General features: G+C 46.3%; 1 protein-coding gene across 1 annotated transcript in view; it reads left to right on the plus strand.

The window, feature by feature from the left end:
• Positions 1–23994, plus strand: part of rgs6 (regulator of G protein signaling 6) — a gene marked incomplete at its 5' end in the record, with an annotated part of 260843 nt that overhangs the window by 171861 nt on the left and 64988 nt on the right. The window contains 2 exons of the mRNA XM_084314216.1: positions 14354–14450; positions 20950–21000. Coding sequence (XP_084170342.1) covers positions 14354–14450; positions 20950–21000 — 148 coding nt within the window. The remainder of the gene's footprint in view (positions 1–14353; positions 14451–20949; positions 21001–23994) is intronic.

The following is a 23994-nucleotide window of genomic DNA, read 5'->3' on the forward strand; positions in this document are numbered from 1 at the left end:
GCCTGGTGAGCTGCTAGTCGGCTATCAGCTGCCTTCTAACTGTCTGGCAATAACAATGCAATCACCCGTGCAGTCCATCGCTCTGTGGGTGGTTAAATGAAGCCGCCCACAATAAGACTGATGAAAGGCACTCCTACTGATTTCACAGAAGTACTCACATAGCCTGGCCACAAGACGTCCAGAGTGTGACTGGAGACACAGCCAGACATCTTCTATATTGTCCATGTGACCCAGCCAGTATTGCTGCTATTGTTGTGTCTATCTTCAAAGTTTTGTTGATCCGTGTTTCATATCAGTTAGTAGGGCTGTCAGTTGTCCCTAAGAATACCATTATGATTATAAATAGGCTGAAATGAGGCAAATTCTAAATATATTTTAATATTAACGCTAATATTTACATATTATTACCACATCAAAGTAGGTGTAAAATGCATACAATTAACATGCTTTGTATTGCACATTTTCCTAATAAAATTTACATTCAATTCATTGGCATTTGGTATTTTAATTTCTCTATATTTTTTCAAATTCAAATCAAATCATTTGACAGCCCTAATCAGTAAACAGACATAGACAGACAAATAGGGCGACAGGCCAATAGAATTTGAGGTGGAGGACGGGCAGAGGACTATAGCAGTGTAAGTGAAGAAGAAGTGACTTCTCGCTGGAGACTGACTCATCGCTTGTCATCACAGGCCCACAGACAGGCCCACAGACAGCCACTCTCACTCCTGTGCTGTAAAACACTGACAGCTAATATAATCTGTTTCTCGTCGACACCTGTTTCTTTAGGTGGCAGTTGTTCTTGACAGGGGAAGTCATCATGAGCCACTCTAGCGACTACAGCATCTCAGCACACCATCAAGGCCTAGTTAGCCTTTTAGCACTCCATTGATTCTGGTGTGTAGCCACTGCCAGAGGCTGATTGTGCCCTTGCCTGCAGAAAACGAAAGGTTATCCTATAACCTAGTTATATGAATACTGGCTGAGCATCTCGCTCTGCCATATTGATAACTCTTATCTCCTAGCACTTAATGTGCTCACGAAACAAACAAATGCACTCACTTGCACGTGACCAGGCCACGCCCCTGCGTCTCCCTATATGACGCCGGAAATGGTCACGCTCCACCTTCCTCAGAACGATTTCCATACACGGAAAAACCATCCAAGGGACCTCAGGGCGCTAAGAGCGAGACGCTCAGCCAGTATTCATATAACTAGGTTATAGGATAACCTTTCGTTATATAGCATACTGGCAATCGCGTCTCGCTCTGCCATATTGAGATAAGGGGCAGAGCGGACGCGTGGCCCGACAAGTGTACCCCCTGAGGGCCTGTAAGCCCCAGCCAGGGAGGAGGGGAGTCCCGTCCACCCGCCCGTCCTAACGAAGGGGGGGAGGCAGTCAACTCCACCAAAGTGCGAAAAAAGGGGGAACCAGGCACCCCTGAAAACGCACAGCACAGGCGGGACCACGTGTGACACAGCACCCCGTGGCACACACCCCTGCTAGCCCACCAAATGGTGGGACGCAGGAGAGGTCCCAGACCTCAGAACCGCCTGGGAGACAGAACCCCCAGTCATGTCCACGAGGTAAAACTTAACGAAGGGACCCGGGGAGGACCAGGAGGCCGCAGCACAGATGTCCTCCACCGAGGCCCCCCCCTAACAGGGCAGCAGAGGCCGCCACTCCACGAGTGGAGTGCGCCCTGACGCCCCCGGGGGGGACCTGTCCAGCCAACGTGTAGCAAAGGGCAATGCCCTCGCACAACCAATGTGACAGGCGCTGCTTGGACAGCGCCTTACCCGCACGAGGGCCACCATAACAAACAAACAGTTGATCGGAAGCCCTGAGATCCCGTGTCTGACTGAGGTAAACCCCCAGTGCACGGACAGGACACAACAGGTGAAGGCTCGCCTCCAACCCACTAGCGTGAGGAGGCGGATGAAACACCCCTGAACCACAATATCCCTGGAGCGAAAAGAGCTCCGGATATTCCTTGGCACGAAGACTGGATTAGGCCTCAGAGTCGCACCGCTATCGGCCCGAATAGACAGGCACTCAGGCCGCACCGAGAGAGCACACAGCTCACCCACGCACTTAGCGGAGGTGATGGCCAAAAGGAACGCAGTCTTAAAAGACAGCTGCTCCAATGGCGCCTGCTCAAGAGGCTCAAACGGGGCCTCCAACAACCGGCCCAGGACCAGTTGGAGGTCCCAACTCGGAGACAGAGAACGTTCCACAGGCTTGAGATGCCGAGCGGCAAGCAGGAAACGTTTCACGAGAGGGTGGCTGAACATCGTACCGCCCTCAAAACCCACATGATGATATAGCTGCGGCGTATACCCTCACTGTCGAGGCCGACAGTCTATTCAGGATAGACTGGAGGAAGGAAAGAACAGCGTCCAGGGGGCAGGACACTGGATCCAGGCCCCCAACCTCACACCACTCTTGAAAAGCACGCCACTTACCCGCGTAAACCGCGATAGTGGACGGAGCGTGCACGTTCCGGATGGTGTCAACCACAGTAGGGTTAAGACCCATCCCCTCCAGACTCACCCTTTCAGCAGCCAAACCTTCAATGGCTGCCCCAGAACAGGGAACAGACACAGCGATCCGCTTGCCTGAGAGAGGGCCCGCTGCGACCATGGAATAGGCCACGGCGGGGCTACCAAGAGCTGGATTAGGACCGGGAACCACACAGCAGCGCCCCGGTCCGGCGCGATCAGGATCAAAGTCCTGCGCTCCCGACGTACCCGCTCCAACAGCTGAGCTATCAGGTGTATGGGGGGGGAACGCGTACAGAATCCCGGGCGGCCACGGATACATCGAGAAGGCATCCACCCCCAGGGGAGGATTGTCCTTCCGACTGACCGAGAACCACAAGGGGCACTGGTGGGACTGTCTGCTCGCAAACAGATCCACCGTTGCCTCCCCGAATCGGTCCCAGACCTGTCTGACTATGTCTGGACATAGTCCCCACTCGTCGGGATGAGGACCGCCCCGCAACATCACATCTGCACCCACATTCTCCTTGCCAGGGATGTGGAGCGCCCTCAGGGTGCGCAGATTGAGAGACGCCCATAGCCAGAGCTCGACCGCCGCCCGGTGCAGACGGATGGAGCGTACTCCTCCCTGTCTGTTGATATACGACGCTGTCGTCGTGTTGTCCATCCTGACCAACACGTGCTCGCCCACCACCAGGTGGCCGAACTGCTTGAGGACCAGAAGGACCGCCCTCAATTCCAACACATTGATATGCAGTACAGACCGGGCAGCATGGAACGTCCAGCTGCCCCCTACTGCGTTGGTCCGACACGCCCCCCCCCCATCCCGTGAGGGGTGAGTGAAGACCGTGACGTGTGATAGCCTGCTGCCCATGGAGATCCCGCTGGTGAGGGTACCAGTCCTCCCCCAGTGGTCGAGATCTCCCAGTAGTGACACGGGAACCTTCAGTCGCTTCCACTTGTCTCTCACCGGGTCTATTCTCATACTGGAAAACCACCTCTGTATCCTCCTCATGAAGAGGAGGCCAAGAGGGACCACAGAGTGAGCAGATGCCATCATACCGAGCAGGCACATCACGAACAGCGCCGTAACCGTCCTGCCAGGACGGAACCTCCTGAGCACGCTGAGAATATCCTCTCGCCGTCGCTCTGAGAGGGTTGCCCTCATGGGCCTTGAGCTTAGAACCAAGCCCAAGTACTCCACCTGTTGACTGGGAAGAGGAGTACTCTTCTTCCAGTTCACAGCAAAACCCAGACTGGTGAGGAATTCCACCACCAGCCTGGTATGAGACCTGGCGACCTCCTCCGACCGGCTGAGGAGCAGAATAATTCGTATCCCCTGACGACGCAGAGGCTCCAGCGCGGTGACCATTTCCGGCGTCATATAGGGAGACGCAGGGGCGTGGCCTGGTCACGTGCAAGTGAGTGCATTTGTTTGTTTCGTGAGCACATTAAGTCCTAGGAGATAAGAGTTATCAATATGGCAGAGCGAGACGCGATTGCCAGTATGCTATATAACAGCTGGAGTCTTGTTTTTATATAACTTTATATGAAAAGGGAACCCAGGTAATAAAACTGTTCGTCCATTTTCTTCTGAAAAACGTTTCTGTTCACGTGCCATGAATATAGAATATGAACTATGATTAACAGAGATTCAAATAATTCCTATCACTTGTAACCAAAGTGTTGAGTCAGCTCAATGTAATCCGTGTGCGATTTGCTCAAATTCAGTTATCAAACTATGTTCCCCACATTTTTAATTGGATCCTAATAAAATCATAAATTATGAATTGAAAGCCCAAGTCAACATAGGAATGCATTACTGGGTGTCTTATGGCTCTAATCTCAGGGATGTTATCATCGCTTTTACTTCTTTATTCATGCAGTCCTTTTATAGGCTTATAAATCCATAGAGGGGAACCGCTCTGCTACATTGATCTATGCTTTATTACCCAATAAAGAGACAACCTGAGTAGGCTATTCACCCTTTCAGAGATACAATTACCCTGGCATTAAGTACAATCTACATTTATGCCATTTCTCTCTGCTTCACACCTCTCTCTCTCTCTCTCTCTCTCTCTCTCTCTCTCTCTCTCTCTCTCTCTCTCTGCACCTCACCAAAAAAGGCCTTATAACGGACTAATATAAGTCTTATGGCAAGATGTTTTAGAACCACATTTATGACATCACATAACCCTGCTGACTACAGGCTTGAATTTTACCTGAACCTTCTCTCCGCAACGTTTCCGCTACTCTATACTCAGCTTCACTGTCTCAATAAAAGAAAGAAGATTCCCAAGGGTAGTGGACCTTACTGTACCATTCTCTTTTAAAATGAAGGTCTCATTCCTTAACGTCAACTATACTTCGACTCATAGTCCTCCTACAACCTCTTACTTCTGGTCTTTATTCGTCAAGTACACAGTGGGATGTTTCTTCTGCTACAGTAGCTGCCTCTCTAGAGACGAGGGATAAAAGATAAAGCCCACGGGACAGTTGAAGTGTGACTGTGTGGCTGTTTGGGTCGGGCTCTTAGCGTATTGTGGAAAACAGCAGCAGTAGACTCTAGATACCAACTCCTAGACACTATGCTCTTTTCCCCATGCATTGTAGCATAGTTATGTCTTAGGCTATAAGCAGTAACTAAAAGCCCTGTCCACTGAGAACACGAACAGCCTTCTCCCTCTCTCCCTCTCTCTCCCCTCTCTCTCTCTCTCTCTCTCTCTCTCTCTCTCTCTCTCTCTCTCTCTCTCTCTCTCTCTCTCTCTCTCTCTCTCTCTCTCTCTCTCTCTCCTCTCTGTCTCTGTCTCTCATGTCAGCCTGCGTGGCTCTGTTGCTATCCAACAACGTTAATTCCCTTCACCAGAGTACTTCATTTTGCCTCTCATATAACTTTCATCAGCATTAGAAGCGGTGGCAATTACTTATTTTTACAACCACAGTGGCTGGAGGCGAGAGATTACTTTGTATACTTAATAGAGGGCTCGATTTCTCAGCATGTGGGCTCCTCAACAGACTGGGCGGGGGGGGGGCGCTATTCCCCTTCATCCCCCTTGCGATTTGCTCCTCTGAGTACGAGTCACCGTTGTTTAGGTTGGGGGAGCAATGCTGTGAATCTCTACTGATACTGCACATTTCAGTATCGTACAATGCTGTGATGAGAAGTTATGCTTATACCGTACAGATCCTATAACTAAAGGGACAATTTAGCACACCGAAAAACAACGCTGATTCATTTTGCACATAATCTCACTCACATCCAAAACCTCTATTATATGGCCACCAGCAATGTCATCAGGAACCAGGAATCCTTGTGTTGTCTTAATTACAGCACCATGAAAGTATATAGATGAAAATAATTTAGGGGCTGCTACTTTACCATTTAATTTAGCTGTAATTAACACAACACAAGGATTCAATGTCCCATGTGTGTGAGATTGTGTGCTAAATAAATTGTCATCGTTTTTTTGGTGCTATAAGATTAGCTATAGAATCTGTACAATGATCTAAGCATAACTTGGGACATCATCACAGCATTGTATGATACTGAAATGTGCAAGAGATTATGCAAAATAAATCATCAAGTGCCCCTTTAAGGATTTTATAGTAGATATAATATCTTATATCTTATATCTTAAGTACTGTAGGGACTATGTGATATTGTGTTCTATACAGTCATATGTGATGCCTTGACCCAGTGTGGGTGTTAGAATCGCTACTCTAATGGCCACTCTGAGATCTATCTATATCTATCTGTATACAATATATATCTCAGTCATTGAGGTGGGTTTTTAATTGGGTTATGTCTTTGTGGATGGCGTCTCCAAAGTGATTGAGTTCTCACTTCCCACACTCTGACATAAAAGAAAAGAAAAGCCACGTGTGCCTGTGAAGGCTGGGGTCTGCGATCTGAACCCAATGCAAACCAGTTCATCTGATTACATTGCCAGGCGACATGGTCCATTAGTATCTGCACAGTGGTATTAATACGCTTGAGGTGGCTTCCAGCACGGTGTGTGGGTGTGTGTGTGTGTGTATATTTGTGTGTCTATACTATTGCTAAATAACAACTGATTGAAATAGAAGCTTTCCCCACTCGGGTCATGTACCTCATGATTACACGTGACTCCGTATTAAGATGTTCTTCTCTCATTATGCTACTCTTGCAGCTTTGGTGGATGCGCAAATGTTTCTGAGTTATGGGTGCATGTAATTACAGCCTCTCTCTCTCTCTCTCTCTCTCTCTCTCTCTCTCTCTCTCTCTCTCTCTCTCTCTCTCTCTCTCTCTGTGCGCATGCGTATGGATGGTGGTGCGGGAGGTTTGAGTGTGGTGCTGCCGAGAGTTTGCGGAACGCGTGAGTCTTCTAAACTTTTCCTATCTTTATGTTGTTTTGTCAAAATTGTGAATTAGACTGTAGTTTATTTGACTGGTTGTGTGTTGGTGGTGAGCTGGTAGCGTTGTCGGTGCTCGCCTGGGCAGCTGTCTGCTGTCACGGTGACAATGGACTTCGCGCGTTTGACCAGGAAACATGGCTTTAAGGTCTCGCCGGCTTTTCCGTGTTCAGTAGAGACCTGTAGTCTCGCTGTTGCGAAGGTAGTAGGCGCTCCGACCGTTAAGTCCGCGGCAAGGATGAATGGAGGGGTCGTATTTTTTCTCGATGATTTGAGTAAAGTAAATCGTTTGATTTTGGATGGTTTAGTCATAAATGACACTTTTGTCTCGGTTATGCCGCTCACAACACCGGCCAAAAAGGTGATGTTGTCAAACGTTCCTCCGTTGGTGGGTGACGAGCTTATATTGAGGGAACTCACCAGGTTTGGGAAGATAGTATCTCCTTTGAAGAAGATGTCTTCGGGGTTTAAAGCACCTGAATTACAACATGTGGTTTCTCACAGGAGGCAGACGTTCATCATAATGAACAAACGTGATGATGAGTTGGATCTTAATTTTAAAGTAATAGTAGATGGGTTTGAGTATATTATTTTTGCGACAACACAGAACATGCGATGCTTTGCGTGCGGAAAGGAGGGGCATCAAAGACAAGGGTGCCCTGGGGAGGGGCCAAGCAGGGTAAATGATGGGAAGAGCACAACGAGGAAAGAGGGAGCAGCTTGGGGTGTGGTTCAAGGGGTTGAGGGGGGGGGGTAAAGGGGAAGAGGGGTGGAGGGGAGGTTTCTGAGAAGGTTATTGTACCAGATAGAAGTGATAAGGAAAGGGAAGGAGTGGGTAGTAAGGCTGGGGATGAGGTACGGGGAACATTGGGTGGAGATAGAAATGTGGGGGGGGGGGGGGGGTAGAAGGGGTTAGTGTCAGCCGGGACACGTTGAATAGCCAGGAGAAGAGTGGAACTGTTCAAGGGACAGATATTGGGGATGGGAATGAGGGGGGGGGGGGGGGGGGGGGTCGTGGTGGAAAGGAGTACGGAGGATGGAAGTGAACAGGTGGCTGTAGTCGGTCTGAAGGGACAGGGTGGGGGGGCGTGTGTCGACAGGGACACGATGAACAGCCAGGAGGAAGATGGACCTCTGGAAGTGCAGGGGACAGTTGGTGGGGATGAGAATGAGGGGGGGGGGGGTCGTGGTAGGGAGGATTACGGAGGATGGAAGTAAACATGAGGTGGAGGTCATTGAGCTGCAGGAACAGGGTGGAAGGGCTGGGATCAGTGTGGATGAGATGAATGGGCAGGAGGAAGGTGGGACTGTTGGAGGAACGGGGTCAAAGGACTCAGGTGGGGGGGTCAGGGTGGAGGAAGTAGAGGATATTGACATGGGGGAGGGAGACGACGGGTTGATGGTTGTAAGACAGAAGAGGAAGCTAGAAATAGTTGAGTTGTCAAGCTCTCAAGCTAAGAAGGCAGATGTGAAGGAAGTACTCAGCGGTACACAGTGCTCACAGGAGAGTATATGGTCGGAGATGGGCGCTGATGATGAGGATTTTGAGGGCGATGCAGCTGATACGGGCATTGAGGGCTATTCATTGGAGAAAATGAAGGTTTTTTTTTACAGGCGACAAAAAATAGGAGGGGAGTGGAGGTAACTGATCATTTTCCTGATAAGGCGTTGTTTATTGAGTCAGCGAGGAAAAATATGAGGTTTCAAGGAGACGGTCGTTTTGTTGAAACAGATATGTACAGGATGAGAAAAATTTTACAGAAGGTACAGCGGGACCTCAGTAAGGGTGAGGACGGAGTGGACTCAGTGTAGTTTTGTTGTTTTTTTTTTTTTTTTTTTTTTTTTTTTTAATTTATTTTATTTATTCTTAATGGGGGGTGTTTTTAGAGTGGATTTTGTTTGGTTTGTTGTATGGGGCAAGGGACATGGAGAGAGTGTTTTTTTTTGCTCCTTGACCTCACTGTTTTTCTTATCTCAGGTCCCAATTGAGAGGACTGGTGTGTTGTCAATTGGGGATGGACATTTTAAGGTGTCCCTTTACCGGTTGAGTTTTTTGGTACAGGGGGTTAAGAAGGACCTCAACAAAGAAGATGATGATGGGGGGGAATTGGTATAGTTTTGTTGTTTTGGTGATTTTGTTCACGTGGGTGTTTTACTTTTTTTTTTTTATGAGCAGTAATTTTAGAGTGGCCACGTTGAATTTGAATGGGGCAAGGGACATAAAGAAAAGAGCTCTGTTGTATGAAATGATCAAAGTGAAAAGCATTGATGTTATGTTTGTGCAGGAAACGCATAGTGATATGTCAAATGAAACAGACTGGAATACAGAATGGAAGGGTGAGATGTTTTTAAACTCCCTGACCTCAGTGAGTGGGGGATTGGCATTTTATTTTCAAAACGGTTTGTACCTTTGTCTTTTGATATACAGTCGAAAGTGGGGGGGAGACTGATGGTAGTAACAGCCAAGTTTGAAAGGCGTACTATGGTTTTTATTAATATTTATGCGCCCGTGGTTGGTTCAGAGAGAGCTTTGTTTTTAAATGAGCTCAATGACACTCTGAGGAGTTGTAATTCTGATGATTTTTTATTTCTGGGTGGTGATTTTAATTGCACTCAGAATAATTTTTTAGACAGGAACCATTTTGAACCTCACAGAGAATCGCAGAGGATTTTAAATCGAATAGTAGAGACGCATGATCTTGTGGACATTTGGAGAAGGTTAAATGACAACAAGAGACAGTATACTTGGACTCATGTTAGAGAAAATGTTATTTCTTTAGCTAGGTTGGATAGGTTTTATTGTTTTAAACATCATTGTGGAGTTGTTAAGATGTGTAAAATTATGCCGGTGGGTTTTACTGATCATTCGTTGGTTTTAAGTGATGTTTTTATTTCAAGGGTAAAACCAAAGAGTGCATTTTAACTCCACATTACTGTGTGATGTTAATTTTAATGAGACTTTTATTTTTTTTTGGAAAAGGTTTAGGGGTGAAAAAGAGGATTTTTTGTCCCTGAGGCAGTGGTGGGACTGGGGGAAAGTTCAAATTAAACAGTTGTGTCAGCAATACACTTTTAATGTCACACGGGGCATTACAAGGTCAATGAGGGATCTAGAGGCTGAGATTGAGGGCCTTCAGAATATGTTTGAGCCCATACGGAGTCAGGGATATTTTGAGGTTCTAAAATCCAAGAAAAATATGCTTAAGGATCTGCTAGGCATGCAGGCACAGGGTGCATTGGTTCGGTCGAGGTTCCAAAGTGCTAACTTGATGGATGCACCTTCCAGTTTTTTTTTTGGTATGGAAAAGAAGAATGGGCATAGACGTTTTCTGCACACTTTGCGTACGGCTGAAGGACGAGAGCTAATAGAGGACGGAGAGATTCGGCATGAAGCTGTGAGTTTTTATTCACGGTTGTATAAGAGTGAATATAAGGAGAATGAACCGTTGTTTGCTTCTTTTTGTGAGGGTCTTCCAAAGATCTCTGAGGAAGAGAATACCGGTCTTGGGGACCCTCTGGGTCTGAATGAACTATACAATGCACTGCAGGGAATGGAGGGGGGGAAAGCCCCTGGCATTGATGGACTGACCATTGAATTTTACAAAGCTTTCTGGGAGGAGATGGGTGAAGATCTGCTGGAGGTGCTCAATGAGAGTTTTGAGGAAATGTCATTGCCTTTGAGCTGCAGGAGAGCGGTGATAACTTTGTTACCCAAGAAAGGAGATCTGCAAGACATTAAGAACTGGCGGCCTGTTGCGATTCTCTGCACGGATTACAAGCTTCTGTCGAAAGCCCTGGCCAACAGACTCAGGGAGGTGATTGGGGAAATCATTCATAAGGATCAAACCTACTGTGTGCCTGGCAGATCCATTACAGACAATGTGTCTCTAGTAGAGCCATATGAAATCCGTTTTATTATTTTCCAAATTCCATTTTATTTTTTCCCAAATTCCATTTTTTCCGTTTTAATATTTCAGAATTCTGTATTTTGCTTTTTATGCTCATTTTACCATCATAAATAGTGTCTAATAAGTGGGAATGAATAAATGTCCACAATTGAATAAGATATAACAGTCCATTTAATGTTTTTAAGTGCTGCAACTCAGAAATACAGTTACATTTTACACAATATTTTTCAATTAATATTGTGACAAAATAAAAATGTCAAGTGTAAACAATAGATACAGCTAGCTACTACTGACATCACAAAGACAATGTCAGTAACCTAGCTATATCTATTATATTGTGATGAAATATAGTAATGCATAATTTAGGCACCTTTAGTTTAGTTTATTTCGTTTATAAAGGACAGTGTATAATGACAATAGTTTGCATTAAACAAATGGATGGGTGCACTAGATTTAGCAAGAAGCTATCATTTCCATCTATAGTCCTATGTACTGTAACGTTTCATAGCTATTTAAGTTTATTTAGATTATAAAGGGCAGTGTATAATGACAATCGTTTGCATTAAACAAATTGATGGGTGCACCAGATTTAGCTAGAAGCTATCATTTCCATCTATAGTCCTATAACGTTACATAGCTATTTAAGTGTATTTAGTTTATAAAGGGCAGTGTATAATGACAATCGTTTGCATTAAACAAATAGTGGGTGCACTAGATTTAGCTAGAAGCGATCATGTCCTAACGTTATAGCCATTTAATCACAATAGTGTCGCAAGTGTTTTTGCGGGTCCAGTCCACGGAACGTTGACAGAATTAGCAAAACACCTTATCACCGGAGGCATAAAAGTCATTAGGATACTGTTCTGCTCTGAATTGAGGGCTTATTGTGGAATTGTTTAGCTTCTTGACGACGTTAACGCTGAAGCAGCCAGACGCTTGAGCACCGCGGCTGTGTTGTGTGTAACACGCTGTAGCGTCCCCGCCTCCCCGGTCGCGTGTGCACCAAACGTTCCACCCAAAAACGAAATTTCAGTCCAGATTAGGCCAAATTCTGCAATATTCCACGTTTTGCAGTTGATTCCATTTTTATTGGTTAATTCCGCGATTCCGTCCGCGATTCCGTGAACGCGGATTTCATATGGCTCTAGTCTCTAGTTAGGGATGTTTTGGATGTCTCTAGTTCTTTGGGTTTAGATGTTGGTTTTATTTCATTGGACCAAGAAAAAGCTTTTGACAGGGTTGAGCACCTCTATCTTTGGAAGATTTTGGAGCGTTTTGGTCTCAACCCGGGTCTTATAGCTATGATCAAAGTTTTGTACCGGGACATTGAGAGTGTATTGAAGATAAATGGGGGGTTGAGTGCTCCGTTCATTGTAGAACGTGGGGTTAGGCAAGGGTGTCCTTTGTCTGGAATGTTGTACGCTATTTTAATTGAACCTCTACTGTGTAGGATACGGGCTGGAATCTCCGGTCTGGTTTTACCAGGTTTGAAAAATGCGCAGATTTTATCTGCATATGCTGATGATGTTTTAATCCTGGTCACACATCAAAAGGATGTTAATGTTCTAGGGGAATGTGTTAGTGATTTTAGTTTTTTAACAATGGCAAGGGTAAATTGGGGAAAGAGTGAGGCTTTAGCAGTGGGGAAGTGGTCTGGTGGTTTACCAGTCTTGTCAGGGGGCTTAAGATGGAAAAGAGGGGGTATCAAGTATCTGGGAATTTTTTTAGGTGATGAGGTAACAGTAAAGAAGAATTGGGAAGGGATAATGGAAAAGATGAAAGGAAGAGTAGATAAATGGAAGTGGTTGTTACCAAAGATGTCCTACAGAGGAAGGGTGTTGATAATAAACAATTTGGTAGCCTCTGTACTATGGCATCGTTTGGCCTGTATGGAGCCACCTAGTGGATTGTTAAAAAGCGTGCAAGCTATTCTAGTGGATTTTTTTTGGGACAAGTTACACTGGGTACCTCAAGCTGTTCTGTTTTTGCCTAAGGATGAGGGGGGGCAAGGGTTAATACATTTAGAGAGTAGGATGGCTACTTTCCGTCTTCAGTTTGTACAAAAGTACCTCACTTATGCAGGTAATATTCTAGTGTGGAGGAATGTTGCAAGTGTGATTTTAAGGAGGGCAAATGGTTTCGGTGTTGATGCTGGGTTGTTTTTAATGGATGGTCGTGTGTTAAGTTTGTCAGAACTGTCTCCATTTTACAAAGGGGTTTTTAAAGCATGGAATTTATTTAAAAGAAAAGTGTCTGAATCTGCTCTTTCATTGTATTGGTTGTTGGGAGAACCTCTTGTTGGAGGGGCAAGATTGGATGTTACGGACAGTTCGACACCAGGACTCAGACATATACTGCAAAAACGGTATACTCACGCTGGGGAAAATCGTGGATATAGCTGGGCCAAGGTTAGAGGATGGTCATGCTGGCTAAACTGCTGGGTCTGAACTCAGTTAGAAAAATGGATTATATTTTAAAACGGTGGGCTGAAAGACTGTCGTCGGAAGATTTCGAACTTTTGAGGATGTACTGTGCGGGGGAGGAGATCCCAGATGAAGAGGACCCTTTTCCTGAAGTGGAACTTTATACTGATATTAATGGTTGTTCTGGATGCCTTTTGGATGAAACAGGTTCGAAAGGACTGGATTTTTATACTGTCGGTGGTAAAGTTATTTACAACTGTTGTGTTAAAGCTCTCAACGCGGGAAAGCTAAATGGGAGAGAGGACTCTGTGTGGAGAAAACATTTTGATGTGGACTGTGTTTTAAGTCCGGGATGGAGAGCTTTGTATAAACTCCCATCAAAAAAAAGGACTGGGGATTTACAGTGGAGGATTCTCCATGGTGCTGTTGCTGTAAATGCTTTTATTTCGGTTGTGAATCCTAATGTTTCAAATGAATGTCCTTTCTGTGGTTGTGTGGAAAATATTTTCCATTGTTTTTTAGAGTGTGGGAGGCTTGAGTTTTTATTTGATACATTAAGAATCCTGTTTTTGTCTTTTAACGTGGAGTGGTCCAAGGCTGTTTTTATATTTGGAGCTGGGTACAGAAGAAGCAATGGTTTTAAGTGGAAACTGTTAAATTTCCTGCTGGGTGAAGCAAAATTGGCAATTTACCTTACAAGAAAGAGCAAAATCGAGGGTGAAGTGTTTCAGGAGTTGACCAGTGTGTTTTCAGCATTGGTAAGGGCAAGGGTCTGGATAGATTTTAGGTTCTATAAGGAGATGAAAAATGTAGATACTTTTGTGGAACAGTGGTGTTATGAGGAGGTTATTTGCTCGGTGGTGGATGACGTTTTGGCCTTCTGTGATGTTTTCATGTGAATGTACCATAGGTATTTTTTTTTGTGTGGTTACCTGGTTGTGTTGTTGGAGTTTGTGGTTGTTTTCTTTTCTCTCGTTTTTGGTTTTGTTGAGGTGTGAGTTTTTTGTTTTGTTTTTGGTTGTTTAAAGTGTAGTATTGGTGTGTAAATAAATAAAGTTTTTTTATAAAATCAAAATCTCTCTCTCTCTCTCTCTCTCTCTCTCTCTCTCTCTCTCCCCTCCCCAGATTGAAGACATCGTCACACGCATCCAGGATGAGACAGAGGGTGTGCCAATCAGAACTGTCAAAAGCTTCATGACCAAAATTCCCAGCGTGGTAACAGGTATGGAGAGAGAAAGGAAGAAAGAAAGAAAGAAAGAAAGAAAGAAAGAAAGAAAGAAAGAAAGAAAGAAAGAAAGAAAGAAAGAAAGAAAGAAAGAAAGAAAGAAAGAAAGAAAGAAAGAAAGAAAGAAAGAAAGACACAGGCAGATACTGAGGAGATAAAAGGTGAAGACAATATCACAGGCAGAGATGAAGAGTAAAGACAGCAGCTGTGCAGACATTGCATAGCAACTCTGATACGTGAGAAGAATGAGAAGGCTGACAACCTTGAGAAGCACCAGTGCTTCAGTGGTGCTTCTCAGTGCTCCAGCCACCTCAGTGCTTAGACCTCTACACTACCCAGCCACTCCAGTACTTAGACCTCTACACTACCCAGCCGCTCCAGTGCTTAGACCTCTACACTACCCAGCCACTCCAGTACTTAGACCTCTACACTACCCAGCCACCCCAGTACTTATACCTCTACACTACCCAGCCACTCCAGTGCTTAGACCTCTACACTACCCAGCACCCCAGTGCTTAGACCTCTACACTACCCAGCCACTCCAGTGCTTAGACCTCTACACTACCCAGCACCCCAGTGCTTAGACCTCTACACTACCCAGCCACTCCAGTGCTTAGACCTCTACAATACCCAGCACCCCAGTGCTTAGACCTCTACACTACCCAGCCACTCCAGTGCTTAGACCTCTACACTACCCAGCCACTCCAGTGCTTAGACCTCTACACTACCCCGCCGCTCCAGTGCTTAGACCTCTACACTACCCAGCCACCTCAGTGCTTAGACCTCTACACTACCCAGCCACCTCAATGATTAGACCTCTACACTACCCAGCCGCTCCAGTGTGAGAGATTTGCGGTGCTTTTTCAATGTATGTGATGTATAGATAGGGGGAAGATGGTAGCATCTAACGGTGCCAGGTCAGAGAGGGCAGAAATGTGTTTGGCTTAGCAGAGCACCACACTGCCAGCGAGAGAATGTTTGTTGACATTCCTTGTGAGAACATCTGAGATAAGAGCAAGTGTCTCCCAGAGCGAGGGAGAGCGGTTTATTTTAATGAAACAGTAGAAACTGCATTTTAATGTGTGAAAGGTTAGCAGTTGTCATGACAACGCGGCACATGACAACGCGGCACATGACAACCAGAAAGGGGTGGGCTATCGTTGCTACGGCGAGGATCTATGAGTCGAACGGTGTTTCCGGGTGTAAGGCAGACTAAAATCTGACTGAGACTAAGAGGGAAGGAACCAGGAGAGACTCTTCCTCCTCCACCACGGAGGGGGGGGGGAGGGAGAATGCCACATCATCATTACAGTAGCTTCGGCTAACACGAGGAGGGTTCAGGCTAACGACCAGGCCTGACCACTATTGGACATAACAGCAAAGGGACAATAGAACACACCGAAAGATCATTAGAATAGACTCTTCAAGGACGATACAATTTGATAACATCTGATAACATCTGATTATGAGGTTCTGTTTATAGCAATAAAACAACGCTTTTCCTCACAAGGTATTTCACGGTGTCGAAGTGTCGAATTCTTACGGAGGTGGAGAATTAGTATGGTTTATGGATTGCACTAACGGGGGAGATAAGGATCTTATCTACCAGTATCGGAGACGTCAGGACCATTAAAATGACACAACGCAGAGGAATTGGATGGAGAGCCAAAACAGATGAAGACGTGATACTGGCCAGTTTGATCAGGATCTTACAGTTGGTGCCGATGACACCCGGATTTGCAAGAGATTAAAACAACGGGAGCAGTTGGTTGCCGAGAGATAAGAACAACGGAAAAAGACTTTTTCAATAATGGGACGACAGTGGACAACAGTCATCGTGTGTGGGAGAATCATGATCGAGCAAGGCCGGCCAGCCCTGGGAGAGAGCGCCGAGTCGAGCGGTCATGAGGCAGACCAGCGCTGTAGGAGAAACAGCGCTCGGGAGAAAGATGTGAGTTCACTGTGCACACATGGTTGTTTTGATCTTTTAAGCCAAATAAAAACGAACAGATAGTGCATCCGTAAATAAGTAGCGACAGAGAAGCCAGCTGTGATAATATGAGCAGAGAGCCATGGTGTTTTGAAAAACCAAGATGGGTTTTATCTACAGGTAATGAAAAACAAACGGGCCGGTGAAGGAAGGCAGTGTTCTAAGGGGTTAATTCCATTTTTGTTGGTCTGTAATATAAGGGTTGTTTTCCTCGCAAGAGGCGGGAACGCGGGACTGTGAGTCGGGAGAATCTACCTACGTTTTCCAGACCTACCGTCATTTGGCATTCAGTCTATTTTTGACCTGTTCAGTACTTGCATGTTAGTAGATCATCTATTGTCATGTGACCTGCAGACATCATTATGACCTGTTTGGCCGACGAGACTCTAAGAAACAGTTTGTTTTGTTGTTAGGCCTTGAAAAAGGAGGGCAGCGGCCGGTTGTTTGAGAGAGTAGCCATTATGAGTGAGGCAAGATGGCCGCAGAGCCACGAGGAGATAACAACAGATAAAGAACCAGGAAGTGACACGTCAACTAAAACACCATCGAGGAGGAGTAGGGCGCCACCTAGTGGCGGAGGGGGGGTAGTGCTGGGGAGTTTTCATTACCCATAGGGGAATATTTAGCACAGAGAGTGGATTATTATTATAATAATAATATTAGATATAGAGTTTAATTATACAATGGATTAAATAAGAATTGCACAGGAAGATGGTGCAGTTATTTGAATGGGTTAATTGTGGAATAAAGAGGGAGTTTGAATTCCAGTGGGGCCTTCTCACACCTAATAGATAGGCAGGGTCTTCAGAAGACACGTCACCAGAAGAACTGGCGCGCGCTGGGGGTCAAACTGGGATGAAGAGTTGCGCGGAGTGGGTATCGGAAACTGCAAGTGTCACGCCGGAAGACAACAAACAGGGAACCGCCCTGTAAGATGGATAATAGGTGTGGAGAAGGTGGTAGACTAATAGCAAAACAAGGGAAGTCGAATGTACAGACGACTGCCGGTGTTGTGTTTCTGCTTTCAAGGGGGGAATGACACCGACAGCGATGGAGATGACCAGGAGACAGACTGGAAGAGGAGGAAGCAGCAGGGGCCAGGCACCGCAGCCTGGTACACAGATGATCCACGACGAGAGGGAGGAGACGGCGGCGGTGGAGGAGCAGATGTGGAGAGGACAGCCAGAGACACTGAGCAGTAGCAGACCAGGGGAGACATTTTTGCCTAGGGGACCGCGCCCTGGGAGGGGGACCAGCTCAGGAAAGGAGCCGTCACTGAAAGGGGCCCTTGCCCTAGAAGACGGGACCGGCCCAAGATGGGAGGTGTACTGTAAGAGAGGGAAGGGAGCGCTCTGATTTGGACGTGGGGTACCTAATAGGGGGGCCGAAGGGTTTTAGGTGTGTCGTCTGAAAAATTGCAATCTGTGTTTTTCTCTGTCTCTCTCTCTCTCTCTCTCTCCTCCATGACCGTTGTTTATCCTTTCTGGTTTGGGTGTGATGCGGGTAATGGAAAACAACAAAGGAAAACAGCAGACGGCGGGGCCCTCATTGTTATGAGTCTATTTTTGTGTATAATTAATTGAAAAACCAAATAATGATTTATGATTCTGAAGGTTGATTAAGAATCAAAGGGGGGAATGAGAGATTTGGGGTGCTTTTTCAATGTATGTGATGTATAGATTGGGGGAAGATGGTAGCATCTAACGGTGCCAGGTCAGAGAGGGCAGAAATGTGTTTGGCTTAGCAGAGCACCACACTGCCAGCGAGAGAATGTTTGTTGACATTCCTTGTGAGAACATCTGAGATAAGAGCAAGTGTCTCCCAGAGCGAGGGAGAGCGGTTTATTTTAATGAAACAGTAGAAACTGCATTTTAATGTGTGAAAGGTTAGCAGTTGTCATGACAACGCGGCACATGACAACGCGGCACATGACAACCAGAAAGGGGTGGGCTATCATTGCTACGGCGAGGATCTATGAGTCGAACGGTGTTTCCGGGTGTAAGGCAGACTAAAATCTGACTGAGACTAAGAGGGAAGGAACCAGGAGAGACTCTTCCTCCTCCACCACGGAGGGGGGGGGGAAGGGAGAATGCCACATCATCATTACAGTAGCTTCGGCTAACACGAGGAGGGTTCAGGCTAACGACCAGGCCTGACCACTATTGGACATAACAGCAAAGGGACAATAGAACACACCGAAAGATCATTAGAATAGACTCTTCAAGGACGATACAATTTGATAACATCTGATAACATCTGATTATGAGGTTCTGTTTATAGCAATAAAACAACGCTTTTCCTCACAAGGTATTTCACGGTGTCGAAGTGTCGAATTCTTACGGAGGTGGAGAATTAGTATGGTTTATGGATTGCACTAACGGGGGAGATAAGGATCTTATCTACCAGTATCGGAGACGTCAGGACCATTAAAATGACACAACGCAGAGGAATTGGATGGAGAGCCAAAACAGATGAAGACGTGATACTGGCCAGTTTTATCAGGATCTTACAAGTGCTTAGACCTCTACACTACTCAGCCGCTCCAGTGCTTAGACCTCTACACTACCCAGCCACTCCAGTGCTTAGACCTCTACACGACCCAGCCATTCATTCATGCATCAAAGTGACATGTCTGGAAAGAGGGAGGGAGATGCACATCTCAAACAGCCTTGGAGTCAGAAAATGAGGCAGAAGGGTCGGGGTGTTGGACGCAGGGGGTGGGGGGAGGTTGGCGGGAGGCGAGAGCGTGGAATCATGCTGGAGACATTTCCACCAGTTGCACTTCGTGGCCCAGACAGCAGGTGATTGATCCCAGGATTCCCAGCCACTCCATCCCCGCGGTGCCTCTGACTGCCGGCCTAAATCACTTTAGCCAGTTCCAGCCTGCGCTGTGGCGCCCCCCCCCCCCCCAGGCCCCCAGATAAATGATGGAGTGAAGGGCGGCTATTATTATTCACCCCCCCTCCCCTCACAGAGAATGTATCACCTCAATGTGCCATGAGCGGAACATATCAATAAACACGATTACTACAGCGTCGGGGCAGGCGCACAGTAGCGGCGCCGGCTGGCCTGAATGAGTGAAGCAGAGAGCCGAGGGCCTTGAAGCTAATGAATGATGGAGAATTAAACACCCCCTCTTGAGACACACACACACACACACACACACACACACACACACACACACACACACACACACACACACACAGCCGAGGAGCTCGGATGAGGGATGCCGGCTCCCTCTCTTTCTCGCTCTCTCACCATCTGTCATCCTGCTCTAGCTACCTTCAGCCCACCCCTCTGTTATTTGTACATGGCTTCTTACTCTCTCCATCATTTTCTCTCCGCCTGCCTCTGTCTTTTTTATTTATTTTTTTTAATATTTCCCCCCCCTCCTTTTTCCTCAGTTTTTCGTTATGCCAATTCCCAATCCCCTTCCTGGTCGCTGTGCACCTACCCCCTACGGTTGGTCTGGGAGAGTGGAGGCTATCATATGCTTCCTCCGACACATGTGTAGCCAATCAACCGTTTTTTTTCTTTTTTCTTTTCAATTTTTCTCCCATTTTCTATTTTTCTCCCATCCCAATTTCGTATCGTCCAATTCAACCCTCCCCTGTCTCGAACGCTGTTTCATGCCTCCCACAAGCCGGCTGCAATGTGGACGAAGCCATACATAGCACGAGTCCCCTCCGATACTCGAGGTAGCAGCCGTCGTATCTTTTCACCTGCGCGGCGCGATCTTTCAGCGTCAGGGGTCTGCGCTTTGGAGGGACGCCGCCCCCGTCGCTTCTTGATTCTACTGCGCAGGCGCACCAACCGACCTGTAGGAGTCGCTGTCCACAACGTCCGATCCCCACCCATCAGTTTCCCTCCCCCTAATACTGCCAATTGTATTAGTACGGACGACCAGCCAAACTGAAAACAATGTAGAGAGCTGGAATCAACCGCTTCTTTTCACCTGGCAGCGCGGACTCTCACTGAGAGGGTGTAACGTGTGGAAGGATCACACTACCCCCCTTAGATCCTTTCCTCGCTGAGCAGGCGCCGTGACCGAACTGTAGGAGTCGCTGTTTACAACAACCAGGACCCACCCACCAGCTTTCCCACCCCTAACACTGCCAATTGTGTTAGTATGAACGACCAGCCAAGCTGGTAGCAATGCCGAGAGCTGGGCTCGAACCCAGCATCTCCTGCACTAGTGGCGAGCGCCTTGCCCACTGCGCCACTTAGCCGCCGCCTGCCTCTGTCTTAATCTCCCCTTCTTCATTCTCCCCAATCGATTGTCCTCTCTATCTTTCCCCCTCTCCCTTTATTTCTCTTATTACCTGCTTCCCCCTGTCAGCCGGAGAGACAGAGAGAAAAGCATGTTAGGTTGTGTGTGAGTTCTCCCACGGGGATGGTGGGCAGCTGAGAAGTATAACATTCTCTCTCTCTCTCTCTCTCTCTCTCTCTCTCTCTCTCTCTCTCTCTCTCTCTCTCTCTCTCTCTCTCTCTCTAACCTGTTTACAGGAGCAGATATTGTACAGTGGTTAATGAAGAACCTGGCAATTGAAGATCCAGGTGGGTGTTAGATGATATTGGATTGTACTGTGTGTGTGTGTGTGTGTGTGTGTGTGTGTGTGTGTGTGTGTGTGTGTGTGTGTGTGTGTGTGTGTGTGTGTGTGTGTGTGTGTATGTGTGTGTGTGTGTGTGTGTGTGTGTGTGTGTCTGTGTGTGTGTGTCTGTGTGTGTGTCTGTGTGTGTGTGTGTGTCTGTGTCTGTGTGTGTGTGTCTGTCTGTCTGTCTGTCTGTCTGTCTGTCTGTCTGTCTGTCTGTCTGTCTGTCTGTCTGTCTGTCTGTCTGTCTGTCTGTCAGTTGTACTGTTACCATGGAAGCATCAGCCTCCCATGTCACCTTATTCCTAAACGTGCTTTAACGTCACAGTGACCAAATGCGTCCACATTTTTATAGGATTCTATCACATTTTCATAACAATAGCGAATATAACTTACCCTGCGCCGTTTTCATTGAGGTTTCTTACAAATTAACAATGTTTTATTTGTCCTTTATATGCGGATAACATTAAAATCTTAAATTGTACCATTATGTTCCCCTTTAGACAACAAACATAATGCTAATGATGCACTTTTGTTAAGATAATTAGGTGACCATTCTCGGTTACTATGTGCAGGTCGCATTAATAGTTTAACGCTCCTGTGTTTTCCTAATCCGGTGCTGACCTGTGAACAACTAGGTGATAAAGGTCTTGGGATTTGTAGTCATTTTGTAGTCATAACATTTTCACCTTTTAAACCAATGCTGCCATCTACTGACAACAGAAAGTGTTGTGTATAACGTCAAGTTGATTAGAGAGGCTACCCGCACACTTTTTCTTTTTGTGATAAAATCTTTTTTATTTTCCATTTTTCAAACATGAAACAACACAACTCACAACACAATAATAACAATAATACATAAAAGACATCCAAAAACATAAACTAACACAACAATGATTAGACAATAATTTAGACAGATTATACATTTACATACATAACCAGTCAAAATAAGTTGTCACAAAGTATAAGGAAAATAAAACATTTACTATAAAACGGGCTTCCCGAGCCCCCTCCACCTCCAGGCCCGGCAGCCGCAAGCCACAACCCCCGGAGGACCCACAGCCAAAGCACCACGCCTCTTTAGTGCCTCGACCCGCAGAGACCCCGAACCACGGCCCCCCACAGTCCGAGTCCACGACCACCAGACCCAGATCAGAAGGGGGTCAGAAAATATACATAGGACACCAAAGAATGAAAAATAATAAATAAAACAAAAAAAACACCAACATACATGAATATTCGCTCGTTCTCCCCCCCACCCACCCCCCTCTCGCCCCAGGACCCCAACGTGAGACATTCACATAATACCTTATTCAGTACTCAATTTCCAAAGTCAAATGCGTTCTTTTAGCTTTTCCACCACAGCCAACCAGACCGCGATATTGGCTTCATTAACACCTATGACACGTGCAGTGGAAATCTCCAAATAAATAACATCAAGATAGGTGAGAATCCATACCTTCGGACATAACTTATCTGGTTGTATCCAGCGTGAGGCAATCAACTTTTTGGCAGCCGTAAGGGCCAGCCAAAATGAGTCTCTTTACATGTACAGAGGTCGGCAATTGAGAAACATCATTTAACAATAATACAGAAGGCAAGGTCGGAATGGTCAAAGAGAAAATCTCTGATAGCTGAGAGGTAACATTTTCCCAGAAGATCTCAACAGGAGGGCACTCCCAGTACATATGCATATATGTTCCAATGGCACCATTTGGACACAAGGTACATCGAGAGTCAGGTCTGAGACCCATTATGTTCAATCGCCTGGGGGTCAAATAAGTCCTATGAACAAAATTTTGATGAATCTGTTGGTGATCTGGGTTGCGTGATGATAGCCTAATATTTTCCCAGACTGCATCCCAATCAAAATCTATATCCAACTCAGGGATATCCTTTCTCCAAATTGTATCTAGGGGTAGGTCCTTATATGAGGACATAAGTAAGTGCCGATAAAAGTCAGAGACGAAGCCTCTCGATGTCTCCCTGTCATAAAATAATTTGTGAAACCGGTGTCGCTCTAGTGGAGCGTCCCATGGAACGCCATGAGCCTTCAGAGCTGCTCTCATTTGTAAATAAAAGAAAAATGAGTTTCCGGGGAGATCATATCCGATGGATAGATCCTGGAAAGATCGGAGACCAGAGTCATCAAAGATATCCCCCAATGTATGGATGCCTTTCCCTTCCCATCTAGGGTATCTAAGGGGTCGTTGCCCAATAAGGAGTAAGTTGTTATTGAATAGGGGGGAATGCGTGTGCCATTTATGGCGGTTAGTACGTGTTTTCTGTGTGTCACGCCCAGACAGACTGCCAAAGTCATCTATTACTTGGAGAAGATGGGGTAGAGAGACGGCGGGGTTCTGCATAAATAGGAGTACATCATCCGCGTATAAGCTGATATGGTGATGTGTGCCCTTAATTGACACAGGAGATATAATCTGGGATTGTCTTATGTACTGAGCTAGAGGTTCGAGTGATAAAGCAAAGAGTCCGGGACTAAGAGGACAACCCTGTCTAGAAGAGCGCGAGACAGCGAAGAGTGGTGAGCAGAGTTTCCCTGTTAAGATCATGGCCGAAGGACCTGTGTAGAGAACTTTGATCATGTGAATGAACCCCTCACCCAATCCCATCCTTTTAAGGACTGCCCACAAATATGACCACTCCAATCTGTCAAAGGCCTTCATCGCGTCTAAGGACATGACAGCCGTAGGGGTTGCGACATCCTTGCTGGCATCAATCACATGCAGTAACCGTCTGATATTATCCGTGACCAGCCGGCCTCTTATAAAGCCAGTCTGATCGGGGTTAACCAGAGATGTCATATGCTTTTGAAGTCGGATGGCTAGCACCTTAGCATATAGCTTGAGATCGGCTCCGAGGAGACTTAAGGGTCTATAGCTGCGATTCGGTGGGATCCTTATCTTTCTTGAGTAGAACAGATATAAGTGCCATATTGACA

This window comes from Notolepis coatsorum (genome assembly GCF_963971535.1).
Source record: "Notolepis coatsorum genome assembly, chromosome: 5".
Taxonomy (NCBI): domain Eukaryota; kingdom Metazoa; phylum Chordata; class Actinopteri; order Aulopiformes; family Paralepididae; genus Notolepis; species Notolepis coatsorum.